General features: G+C 41.5%; 2 protein-coding genes and 1 long non-coding RNA gene across 6 annotated transcripts in view; 1 reads left to right on the top strand and 2 right to left on the bottom strand.

Annotated features, from left to right (window-relative positions):
- LOC308473933 overlaps positions 1 to 12,504 on the top strand; it is a 277,759-nt gene that overhangs the window by 255,415 nt on the left and 9,840 nt on the right. The window lies entirely within an intron of this gene.
- Positions 307 to 6,462, bottom strand: HINT3 (histidine triad nucleotide binding protein 3). The gene is made up of 5 exons (XM_080999788.1): positions 6,140 to 6,462; positions 4,490 to 4,607; positions 2,991 to 3,060; positions 2,622 to 2,748; positions 307 to 1,969 (listed from the first exon to the last, which is right to left on the bottom strand). The coding sequence occupies exons 1-5, from the start codon at positions 6,332 to 6,334 to the stop codon at positions 1,922 to 1,924; spliced, it is 558 nt and encodes a 185-aa protein (XP_080855914.1). The 5' UTR covers positions 6,335 to 6,462; the 3' UTR covers positions 307 to 1,921.
- The window catches only part of NCOA7 (nuclear receptor coactivator 7), a 63,837-nt gene continuing 59,253 nt past the window's right edge, over positions 7,921 to 12,504 (bottom strand). For all 4 annotated transcript variants that reach the window (XM_080999558.1, XM_080999559.1, XM_080999561.1 and 1 more), the window contains 3 exons: positions 12,313 to 12,408; positions 11,244 to 11,317; positions 7,921 to 10,207 (listed from right to left, as the gene is read on the bottom strand). In XM_080999558.1, the coding sequence (XP_080855684.1) occupies positions 10,072 to 10,207; positions 11,244 to 11,317; positions 12,313 to 12,408 (306 nt within the window). In that variant the 3' untranslated portion in view covers positions 7,921 to 10,071. The remainder of the gene's footprint in view (positions 10,208 to 11,243; positions 11,318 to 12,312; positions 12,409 to 12,504) is intronic.

The following is a 12,504-nucleotide window of genomic DNA, read 5'->3' as shown; positions in this document are numbered from 1 at the left end:
GCAACATTTTCCACTCCAAAATGGATGTTTTTAACAGTACAAAGTTTGGAAAAGTAGATGAGTAACTATTTTAAGAGTAACTAGTTTCAAATTCATGCAGAAAAGCTAATTCTTAAAAGTTTGATTTTAGAAATAGTCTATAAACATTCAAATGAATTTGGCAAAATGTTTTCAGATTATAACTAACTTTATGTTGTTTGACTAGATGGCAGGCTTATCATACATAGAGTTCCTGAGATGTTGAAATATAAAGGTACCAGTTCACAAACAATATTCTCAAATTCAGATACAATAACATTCAAGAGGTTCATCTCTACACGTTGATTTTTATTAGCTTCTTTTTCAAACAGTATTAAGGTTGCTGTTATGTTTCCAATGGTACATAAACTCACAATCACAACTGCTTTTCATACATAACACATTTCAACATGGTATAAATACAACTACTACTCCACTAAAGGAAGACATTTGTTGATTATTTTAACCAACAGTAGTTAGAATCCAGACTCAAGTATCAAAACGAATACATGCCAACAAATACGAGGATTAAAATGCTAAAGCCATAAAGGAACATAAAGGGTTATTGTATTTTGGCATACTTTGAACACTACGATGTAAAACTGTGCTAAATAATTGGATGTTGCTTTAGTAATGCAGTAGGTACCAGAATGCACAATTTCAGCAAGTGCTTGTTCAAGTTAATTTTTCAGTAAGAAATCCAATTAGATTTGAAATGTGCTCTAGAAGCCATTTCATGCCAAGTCTTAAAAGCATCTGCAGTCTTGACATTAAGGCTGTGGAGGTAGACTACGAACAAGATAATTTTTGTTGGAAGAGACAACTTAGCTAATGTTGTGGCCATGTAAAGTGGACAAGCAGTATGCTATAGAAGTCTGATGCCTCTACTGATGAGCACTTGGATGAAGGCTTTAGGTAGTCAAATTTGGATAATCTACCCTTAAGAATGGGTTTAGTGTTTTATGTTTGATTTTAAAGAAAACAGAACCAGGCGACATTCATGAATTCACATACTAACAAACTCTTTGTTGTAAGATGTTCTGGGTACTTAACTATTGTATAAATACTAATAAATAACCATTCCAAGGTCTGTCTGCATAGTGGTAGTTTCCCACAGTAGGCAATGCCTCCCAACATGCTTAAGATTTCCCAAATATCCAAAGCTATAGTTATGGTTACAGGTTTAGTTTCAGCATAAGCCTCTTATACTTCGTACATCGGATACCTTTCACTAGTAACAAAGTAAAAAGAAACCATTGCTCTATGTAAACTTGCACTGCAATTCCCCTTCTAGCTATTCTTAATTACATGCATTTAACTGGTTACAATTGTTTACAGTGGTCCACATTCAAACAATCTTATCCTAGACCAACATACTAATGGTGTGATGTCTCACGTTATAAGTACAGATGGAAGACATACTCTGGTCACAATGGCTTGTTAAGAGCTCTTGCTGTGCATACAGTCATGTACATGTGTGCGATGAGTGATTTAGCACCAAGACATCATAGCTATCACTAGCATTGCAATGCCAAAAATGTCACTAATGTGTTGTATAGGCACAAACCTCTTGCATTGTTTAGACAAAGAACAGTCAAACCCAGAGGAATATATTAAACTTTAATGATATCTTTTTTTTTACAAGATCAGTATTTTCTTTCAGAGAAGGATAGGTATTTTTACTTTCCGATTGGTAGATATGGATGTTCTCGAAAGTGCTCAGTTTTTTCAGGTATTTGCCTGAGACATGTATTGTACAACGTTCTTTAACGATGAGTTCAACCATTGTATAGCGGCAGATTCAAGTGCCATTTTTCACACACCTGGCATATTAACAATTACATCCAACCCTATAATCAGTGGTCACAGTTCACAGAGATGTGTGATCTGGAACAAGTGCTTTTCAGATAGTAGCACTTTCAGCCTTCAGCCGTTCCAAGAGTTGCTCGGCCTGTTAAAGAGATGTTTATGTTGCATGTTAATATTTCCCAGAAATTATTTGCTGCCCCCTTGAAACAGGGGAGATAAGTAACAGAAACCACTGAGCAGCAGTACCATTCCCTCACTGCCAGCCAAATGCAAAAGCATCTGTGGTAACAACTTTCAGGAAGGCCATTTTAGAAGGGGGGGCAGGCGCGAAGCATCATCTACAAAGGGTCCTTTCAAGACCATTTTCCTGTGGTGTCTTCTATTACAATGAAGAAAATATGAAAGATGGCTTCTAACACTTTAAATGAAGTTAGTTAAAATCTAGACATCGTTAACAGTTATTAATACGTTGACAGGACTATTTCAAACTGACTTAATTCAATATCAGACAGTAAACAGTAAGGCTGAGAGTTACAAAAAGAGGAGAAACAGTGCAAGTTTTTCAAAAGGAGTAGTCGGGGGTCAGGCACAGTGCCTTGGAAATGGAATAATAATAATTATTATTATTATAATGGCAGCACCTCAATGCCTTTTGAATGCAAAATGGTAACATCTTAGAATTCACTGGCACAAGAAGTAGAAAGGGGAGCCTCAAAGTTTTGCACTGGTGATGTCCAGTTCTTTCTTTGCAGCGGAAGGGAAATGGGGATCACCAAACTAACTGGAATACTTACTGTTATAAACCAGTACGAATTGATTCTGTAAACCATTCGGGACAAGAATCCCAACTGACTAGCTGGAGCTAGGACATGAAGATGTAAATGGGCTATTGAGCAGAACGGAGGCCAGTGAAAACCCATCCTTGAGAAACGGAGGAGAAAAAGAATCAGTTATCAGCTACTTAGTGTTTTTTTGAATGAAGCATATGAAAGCTCTTAAGGACTTAAAACAGTAAGCAGGTCTGTGCATCACACTAATACAAAATTCTAAGACCTCCAGCTATTATTTCATACTACATAACCAAATTACATGCACTTTCCTTATGTATTATGCAACTCTATTATAACGAACATTACCATATACTTCCCTTTCTGGAAACATACCTTATATCATTCAAGTCATTAAATTTATTCCGCTGAAGGACAGTCTTTCCAACTGCCATCATTCTTTCCACTGTCAGATTGGGGAGAAAAGAATAAAATCAGATTTAAAGCTCATTAGATTTCTGATGCATTATAGTCTTACCAGCTTAGTCCTAAACTGAAACTAATGCAAACTCTGTTGATTTCAGTAGAATTTATTCCAAAGTAAGCCTGGCTAACTTAATAATGGGCATCTCTTTTTAACTATAAATAAGCATACATATTATTATGTACAAATTTTAACATTTATTCTTAGTGATAATGTAACCTACAAAAACATAGGCCAAAGCAGGCTGAACCACAAGGGATCTGTAAAGGGCAGATATGGTGAAAATACCCACAACAGGTTATGCAAGTTGAAGCAGCTCCTCTTTCCCTTCTCAAACTTCACCTTTGCTTGCTTTTCTACCCAGGTCTAACCTGACTGACAATGAAGACTGTTCCCCACAAATTTGCCCAATGCAGGTTTAAGGACTGGGCAATTTTCTGTGTTTTGTACACTACTTGGTTCACTACTGGTGCTATGCAACACACAGCAAGTGTGATGGACAGCCAGTCTTCAGGCATCCTTTCTGACTAATTCCAATATACTATGCCTAGGATTTGCTTATACCAAGAAAACTGTAAGAACATATTCATGGGGGGAAACGGAAGTCTTCGGCTCCACATAGCCGTATGCTGCTGGCATGTAAGGAAGAGTAATGGCTCCCAGATTAAGTTCAATCCAAGCGTAGCTGCAAATATGCTGGATCCCTGGTGCCAAACCATGCAAGCTGAGTAAGCATTCAGACAGAACTTAGCATCCAAAAAAGATCTCAGCTTCCATTAAAAACCACACACGGTCATTTTATACCCTGCAAGGCTTAAATGTGGGTGGTCCGTGTCCTGTGAAATCCCCACAGCAATAGGTGTGGGTGGGTGGTACAGGGTATCAGTCAGGAGTCATCAGGGAGTGGGACATCAAATAGAGTTGAAATGACACGTGGGTGGGTCAAGGCTACCCAGAGAATCTATGACAGAAACTCTGGTTAAGACCCATATCTGACACGATCCAGTCCAATGCTTTGTCGGTGGCCACCCTAGAAGTAGTTTCGTGGAAGAGGCACTTTGAAAATAGGATGGAAGATGGCGGACATGTCTCCTTGTCAATCCCCCAAAGTGATTGCTAGCAAGTTGCCACAGCTACTGCCTTCTACCTCTTGGTAAGCAACAGGGTGGGGCGGGTGTATGTGTGTGCTGGGAAACCCAGCCAGATGGGCAGGGTATAAATAATAAATTACTATTATTACTTGCAGTACAGATGGGCTCCAAGGGCTCCAGTTGTTGAGATCCATTCTAACTGCTAATTATATAGACCCTTGTTTTGCAGCTAATTGCATTCAACAATAACGCACTGTTGTTGTTATGTTTTATTCATTTACTTTCAGCTCCAGTATTCTGAGTGCTTGGTCCAGACTTACCTAATGGTATATGCTCACTCTTTAGAGTCTTGCAATTTCCTATATGGTTTTTTGGCACCACTAAATAATGATGGGGAGCTCCAGGCCTGATATCTCTGAAGCACACCAAGTCTTCATGCTAAAAAATGAAGAGAAGAAAAGCTTGATAATAGCAGGTCGTGTAAGAAACAGTTTTGCAGGTACCCATCTGAGATAGCCATGCATGTCAGTAAGTAAAGCTAGCAAGCTAGTACCAACCGACAATATTAATTGTGCAAGTGGCTTCAGCCTTTCAGATGACCAGTCTGAACTATGAGATAACAGTAGAAGAATTCAGACGTATCATCCCCTTAAGCATACAAAGCAGTCCCCAATTTCCAACACCTATGTAATATTAATGAGTTCTCATACAGACTGATGGATATAACTTAAGTAACACTGGAGCCCTCGTTTGTTAGACCACTTTGTAGGCCAATATTTGAAAACCATGCAGCAACACCTAACAACATTTTTAGTCCCATCAGAGCCATGTTCCAGCAGTATCAGCCAATCCCACTCATTTATTTTTCTTTCCATAAAATGCGACTATCCACTAACCCTGGTTAAGTAGGCAGGGAGAAAAGTTGGGGGGAGGGGAACCTGACCAGCATATAGCTGCAACAGGAGATGTATGTATGAGGGAAACACAATTAGGATGATGTGTGAAAAGCAAAGGGTGAAAGGATGAGGTAATGGGAGAGAAGCAGAAGTGTGTTAGCACTTAAAGGACTGAGATAAATGAATCATGTTTTCACCCGCAAATTTCTAGCACATTGGGGGTTAGAACGCTTCTTTTGCTTAAGAAGCACATATATTCTATTGATGTCATTATATAAACAATAATTCATGTTATCTTAAGGTTACTGATCCTGGTATTTATGATGAGAAGTGGTGTGCAAACAGTAAGAATAAATCCACAATTGAATGCGGGCTGGGGCTGAAAACCAGAGGCCAAGCTTCTTTTCACTATCCCAGTTTATTTATTTGTGTATTTAATAAGCTTTTGCAGAAAAGTCTTCCTGGGCAGTTTCCCAAGAGAAATCATGCAGCCATAAAACCTAGCACACTATAAAATGAGGAACAGCCTAAAACCCATAGAACAAACAGCACCAGCAATGGTGCAACCTTAAAAGCTTCAAATCCATAACTCTTTTATTTTATTTTTAATCAAAGGGTAAGTACCTGGTGATGGACACCGGCTTTAAAGGTTTCTCACCTAAGTCTATCAATGACTATTAGCCATAAAACCTCAATGGAACCTCCAGCTCCAGTGGCAGTTGCCAAGAAAGAGGAGGGCAAGGAGCGAGTGGGGGCTCCTCGCTTCCATGCCCTGCAAGGGGAAACGGGGGGTTGGTTGCCCACCGTGGGAAGCGGGCTGAGCGGGGCTAGAATTTGAAGGGAAGGCGGGGGCGAGCAAGCGGCCTTGCAGCTGTTGTCGGACTACAACTCCCATCGTCCCTGGCTACTGGCCACGCTGGCAGGGGCTGATGGGAGTTGGAGTCCATTCGCCCATCCCTAGCACAGGATGAGCCTCCAGCCCGAGCCTGAGCTCTACTTCGCGGCTCGGCTGCAGCCTTTGGACGTGAGGATGTGAAGCACCCGCCCGGCTCCCTTTTGCTCGCTGCGCCTTACCTCGCAAGGCAGCAGCTCCGTGCCCGCCTCCTCTCCGTGCGTGATCCGGCAGAAAACGCACTTGCCGTCGTAGGCAGCGCTGCTGCCGCCGCCGCCTCCAGCGCCCTCTCCGCCAGCCGCGCCAGCCTCTCCGCCGCCGGGACTGGGCTCCGCCGCCGGAGACGAGCCCGAGCTGCCTCCTTCCTCGCCGGCCATCGGGATCCTTCTCTCGGGCGGCCTTTGGCCGGGGAAACAGGGCGGAGCGGTCCTCGGGAGACGGGCCCGCCCAGCGGCACAGGCGCTCCGGCGACTCCGCCCTTCGACGACCCCGGGTGCGCGCAGGCGGAGCGCAGGCTGCGGCGCAGCGCGGAGGGAGGTCCGCTCGCCTTGGCCCCGCCCCGGGCTCCGGGACGCCGCCGCCGCGGCGACGCAGAGATGATTATCGGGGAGGGCTTGGAAGGAGTTTGCGCCCGATCAAGGAGCGCGCAAGGAACCAAGTGCAGGCAGCAGTGGAAGGAGTGGTGTGGCATGATCAGAGCAACAAGAGAGGGGGATGATTTGGGCATCAGTAGATTGGCGTCAGAGTGCAAGTAGATAAATAGGTACCGCTCCGGCAGGAAGGTAAAGGGCGTTTCCGTGCGCTGCTCTGGTTCTCCAGAAGCGGCTTAGTCATGCTGGCCACATGACCAGGAAGATGTACGCGGGCTCCCTCGGCCAGTAAAGCGAGATGAGCGCCGCAACCCCAGAGTCGGTTACGACTGGACCTAATGGTCAGGGGTCCCTTTACCTTTAGATTGGCTAGACGGGAAGCAACGGAAGATCAGAGAATGGAATATTTCAGTAGTCTAAGCAAGAGGTAGTTAGGGTGTGGTGGACCAGAGTTTTTGCCTAGTGCACAGAGAGGAAGGGCCATAATCGTGCAATCGTGCAAAAGGGGAAAGTAACATGTCTAGGGACTGGGCGCGAGAGGCAAAAGAGAAAGGGGCAAAAACCCCTGCCTGCCCAACAGAATGAGCTGGTAACATTGCCATGGATTGGGCAAATTAGCAAAGAACGAATGAACAAAAGGCAAGCTCTCTTTGTTTACTGTTGCATTTCTATCCTGTTCTCTTTCTTCGTCACCAAAATTGCTATGAGTGGAAACGGTGATTAAAACCCCAGTTCGCCTGCCTACTTGGAAATAAATCCCATTAAACTCAGTTCAATTCGCTTCTGAATAAATGGGTCATAGGACTGCACTGCACAATGTGCAACCCCTGCTTACCTTGCAAGATGTTGAATACGAATCCTATGTGTGGAGGGTACACAGGATTCCTTCGTTTCCAATGGCTTTTGATTCATTAAGCATCTTCACTAGTGAATAGGGCAGGGGACAAGGTGAAAATAATCATATATGCAGATGGGTTGGATGTGATATGGAGCACTGCCACTTGGACATACAGCATCCAAGCTACAATGTTTTTCCGAAGAGAGTTTCAAAGTGGTTCAGAGTTCAGCGTGAGGAATGTGTAATCCCTTTGTCATTTGTACCAGCTACTCTCTCGCCTACTATTACACATTACCAAATTCCAGAACTAATGCCTTCTTGTTCCAGATGTAGCAAACGCCCACTGTGTCACTAGCAGTTTGATAAAGGCAATTTCTGGGGAAATCCAGCATTTAGAAGTTTGAGTGGAAACGTCAATCATTATCTCTGTGAAGTATTATAGATCAAATATGGCAAGCTAGCCTTTAGTGCTCCCAGCTCTGTCACCTTTGACTATTAAGTCTGGAGTGGGGAGAGAAATTTCACGTCAAACATATGAATGCATAAATTCCTTTATTGAAAATGTTGCGATAGCACTGCATTACATATATTAAATATCCATAGTTTTCTGAAGGGTCACAGAATCTTGAGAGGACAACACTGTTTCGAATATAGAACACAAACTTTAGATATGTTCTGACAAGTACAATATAATGAAATGAACTGTGTATAACAGTAGTGAAATACGTCCATTATTTTTTAAAAAAACCCTTTCGCTTACAACCTGCAAGTGTCTCATCCTTGTTAAAACTGTCTTTCAAGGTTCCCTGGAATGTCTCCAAATATTATGCTAATATGTAATAGTGAAAATCTGTCAGAGTAGAACTGATGGTAAGAAGAGTGAAAAGTGTAGGCTGCAGGTGTTAACAAAATGCCCTAAAGCGGTTTTGTACACGAAGGCTATTACTTCTGTGTAGAGAATTATGTGCCTACCACATGTGATGTTTTCTATCTGCAGCAAGCCCAAATTGTTGGTGTGCAGCACTACGCACTCCAAAGCAGACGTGTGTGTCTGCCCCATGTCACTTGTGTACAGTTTCCTACACAGAAGCAATATATATGTGAAGGAAATTACACTTTGTAATCTGGATCTGGTTGACCAGGTCATATAGCACAAGATGGATGGTCCCAGTTATTTCCAAGTCATTTGGAATCAATGCTATCATGAGCAGGGGAAGACCTGGTTAATATGTAAGGATGCAGCCTAGGTTGACACAGGTGGCCTTGTGAAGGCATCCTAAGGGTGACAAGCATAGTGTATTGACCGATACTTTTTCAGGAGCGTAGGAAGTACCGTTTGGTGTTTTTTTTAAAAAAAATACCCCTTCTCTCATGTTGACTTTATTTGCTTTTTTAAAAGGCTTATCAAGGGCTCCCAAAAGTTTGGAGAATGTCAGCATTTCAGGAAGGAATAGCACTGTCTTTTCATATCTTCCTCTTCCTAACAAAATATTTTTTAGAAGTGGCAAATAACCAAAAATGGTTTCCAGTTTCAATTAACTGGCAGCACGTAGTCTTTCTTACTGAATTTGGACCCAGTGCTCTCAAGTACTGCTTCATTATGCCATTAAAAAAAAAAATAAGCAGAAAGAAAAGTGACTGCTTAAAAAGCAGACTGCAACCACAGGGTTCAACTCTTATTCAAGAAAGAGAACATTTTCCAAGAAAAAAGAAGAAGGGCAAAGCTAGTCTGGCATGACACTAATAGTTTTCTCTAACAAAGAGTTTCAAATAATTTATAGGGCACAGTTTAAGAATCTGTTTTTTGCCCCATAACAATGCCACTGTTTCAAAAGGTATTTCTTTATTGTTAAGCCTCTTAAAAAGAGGATCTGTCTCCAGCACGCAACCAGACAGCTGTGTTTGATAATGGAAACTGACAATGCACCGCTTTCCAACAATCCAAAGTAATGTGTTCTGCCCAAAAACAGGATTCCTAAAATAATAAGAACAAAGCAACAACGAAGTCTTTTACAAAAATTAAAAAAAACAGCAAAGTATAAAAAATACCTAAGAAATGAAATGATTCATCACCACCGCTTAAGACATTTACTTCAGTCAATAAATCTTCCTAGCAAATTTTGAAATTAAAATATTAAAAGAAAAAACATGCCTACTACATTTCATAAAAATGTACTATACAAACAATAAATACGTTCCTTTAATAATGCTCCCTTTAAGTGCTGTATACTGATTTGAAAGACTAACCCCCTTTCTCATGGAAACCATCACTATACGCAGTAGAATTTGCTAACCCAACTTTTACTTCTTTTTGGTTTTCATGTAAGCAGAATAAAAATACACATGGAATGTACTATACAGGTCTATGTTTTTCCACCAGTATTCTTTCACAGTTACAAAAAATAATGAGACTGCTTTAAACAAACTTGTATATCGCAAATGCCTTCCATAAACATCTTGCATCCATGCTGTAAGATCACCAGCAGGGCAGAAATACGACATAAACGAGGTCATTTTTTAAAATGCAATTAAGTCTTTCCACTTTTTGACCTAAAATCTTCTTGTGCAGCCAGGCTGTGACCAGATTTCACGGGCAGGAGAAGCATGTTCTATTGTGAGGCAAGTCTACATTCCAATATTCAACATCCATTGAGTGCTCAGTAAACTTTTTAAGGCAGCATGTACATCACTCAAATGTCCATACTTCCACATCTTGTATGACAAAGTCTTCTTTTTTGGATAAGATATCATTATTGAATGTGCTGCAACAATTGCTCCGACCATGATATAAATCAGCATCTAGCCATAAACCAAACCTGCCACTGCAAAGAGAAGAAAATTAGCTGAAAACTTTCATTTATTCAGTTTTGATTTATTAAAAATGATGACACAAGTTGCCCAATTTAACTTTCTGTTTCTTTCAGCTAGAGGGTTAAACATTTGCTTGGCCTTCTTCTCATGAAGTCAACACGACTTAAAAACCTTTGGTTGAATCCTGTCTGTTGGCTTTTGCCCCGAAGCAGACAGGAGAGGATTGTTGCTTTTTAAAAAAGGAACATGTCAACATGGCCTTTTCCCAGATACAGTCATACCTCGGGTTGCGAACGTGATCCGTGCAGGAGGCACGTTCACAACCCACAGCGTTCGCAACTTGCAGCGCCACGTCTGCGCATGCGTGTGATGCGATTCTGTGCTTCTGCGCATGCGTAAAGCGCGATTTAGTGCTTATGCACATGTGCCGAAACCTGGAAGTAACCTGTTCCGGTACTTCCAGGTTTGGTGCGGTCCGTAACCCAAAAACGCGCAACCAGCAGCGTTCGCAACCCGAGGTATGACTATATATGGAACCTGGATATAGGCTTCTGCACATGCTGTGTGCATGGTTCTTCTGACCTCAATGGACTGGGGCAAAAACTCTGGTGGTTCTTTTATTTACTGTCCTGGATTATTTAACTGAAATAAATAATTAAAGGCTGCAATTCAGTGACAGATCACCTGCTTTGAATGCAGAAAGTTCTGGGTTCAACCCCCGACATCTCTAGGTGAAGCTGGGAGAGTCCCACCTGAAACCCTGGAGAGCTGCTGTCAATCTGTACAGACAATACTGAACCAGATGAACAAAAGTGTCTTAACTATGCATAAGGCAGCTTCCTATATTCCTTTGCCTACAAGTCAGTGCAGCTATGTGCGCAAGAGCCATGCACACATTCAGAGATTTTGTTCACGTCAAGTTCTGATGGTTGAAGAGATTAACCCATTCTTAAACCAAATAGCAGTTTTTGCCCTTTCAGCAAAGGAAAAGGTTGCCCATAGAGGGTTTTCAACAATATGATTAATAAAGAAACTTATTCAACTTACTCTCCACCACCAAGTTCTAAGGAAGTTACATCTCCGTTGATAAAGTAGGTGTTTTCTCCACTCCACTTAAAGACCTAAGGGGGAAGAATATAATATCATAGTTATTCAACACAGTTGCTTGCAGCTGTGGCAGAATGACAGTAAGCACTCGTTGGGGGGAGAAGAGCAAGAGACACATGGTTTGTGTCAAAAATTCACCATCTTTGCCTTTGATGGAATAAGGGCCTGCTCCTGCTCAGAATAAGAGAACGAGGGAAGCGTTCATGGTGAGTTCTGGCACCTCTTTTTCTAGAAAAACAGCACTGCTCAAGACTTTTTAGGTAGAAACATTTTCATTCCTTGAGAAGCATTCAACTTTCCCTTACAATGGCCCTCCTGAGAGGTGCCAGAACTAAGTTTTCTGGCTGGAAAAAAAAGCCCTGGTCTTAAGTAAAAAAAAAAAAGTTGTCCCAAGCACGTTTTAACAAGAAGCATTAACCATTCCCTATGGTGATTCTGATATAGTCTTCTTTTTTCTTGAGTTGTTTTTGATGCTCTCTATTTTTGTGTCAATTCATGCTCCTAGGTGTGAATCTTATTAAAAGCAGAATATTTTGCAATGTTACAATGTGGCTGCTTTCGCCTTCCTCATTTTTCTGTTTCCCTATTGCAAAAATTAAGTCAGCTATTCACAATATTGACAAGTCACTGTAGCTCCTACAGTCTTTTATGTCCTCTTTTACATTCCATACAACCCACAGAAGATTTGTACGATTTCCACCTGAACAGCCATGTTCAAAAAATGCAGCCTCTGTCAGAAAATGCAACCTTTCCTATTTATTTTATGCGGTTCTTCCTTCAAGAAGCCCAGACTTACATAGGATCCGCTCACATCCAGACACCAACAAAGCTGAAGCTTGTTCAGCTGTGCCAATACAACAGCATCAGTATATTTAAGCCCTTTCATTGGTGTGCTTAATAATGTATTCAGAAATGCACCTTCGAGCTTTTGTACAACTCTCAGCATCATTTCACATAAACAAGCATATGGTGTAAGTAAAGTGTGAGGACTATCCTCAGTGCACCTTACCTTGAAAAGAGGATCAAATGTGTATAGGAAAGTTTCTCCAGTGCCATAATAGTGATCACTGAAGTGGAAAGGATGCGTTGCATAAGCCCCAAAAACCTGCCGAAACAAAATTACGATTATATTGGAAGATACTTCCCACATTTAAAGACATAAACATTCAAAAACATTTCAAACAAGGTTACTGTTGTTTTT

This window comes from Podarcis pityusensis (genome assembly GCF_964106645.2).
Source record: "Podarcis pityusensis genome assembly, chromosome: 3".
In the NCBI taxonomy this organism is placed as follows: Eukaryota; Metazoa; Chordata; class Lepidosauria; order Squamata; family Lacertidae; genus Podarcis; species Podarcis pityusensis.
Note: the sequence above shows the minus strand (reverse complement) of the source record. Positions and strands in the feature narration are given on the sequence as shown.

What these genes read in the sequence shown, in the direction of transcription:
- HINT3 (XM_080999788.1), bottom strand. Translation starts at nt 6,334, where the DNA reads ATGGCCGGCGAGGAAGGAGGCAGCTCGGGCTCGTCTCCGGCGGCGGAG. An exon ending in CGGAGCTGCTGCCTTGCGAG is followed by an intron (nt 4,608 to 6,139) that starts GTAAGGCGCAGC and finishes TTCATTTTTTAG; the next exon opens with CATGAAGACTTGGTGTGCTT. An exon ending in AATGACTTGAATGATATAAG is followed by an intron (nt 2,749 to 2,990) that starts GTATGTTTCCAG and finishes CCGTTTCTCAAG; the next exon opens with GATGGGTTTTCACTGGCCTC.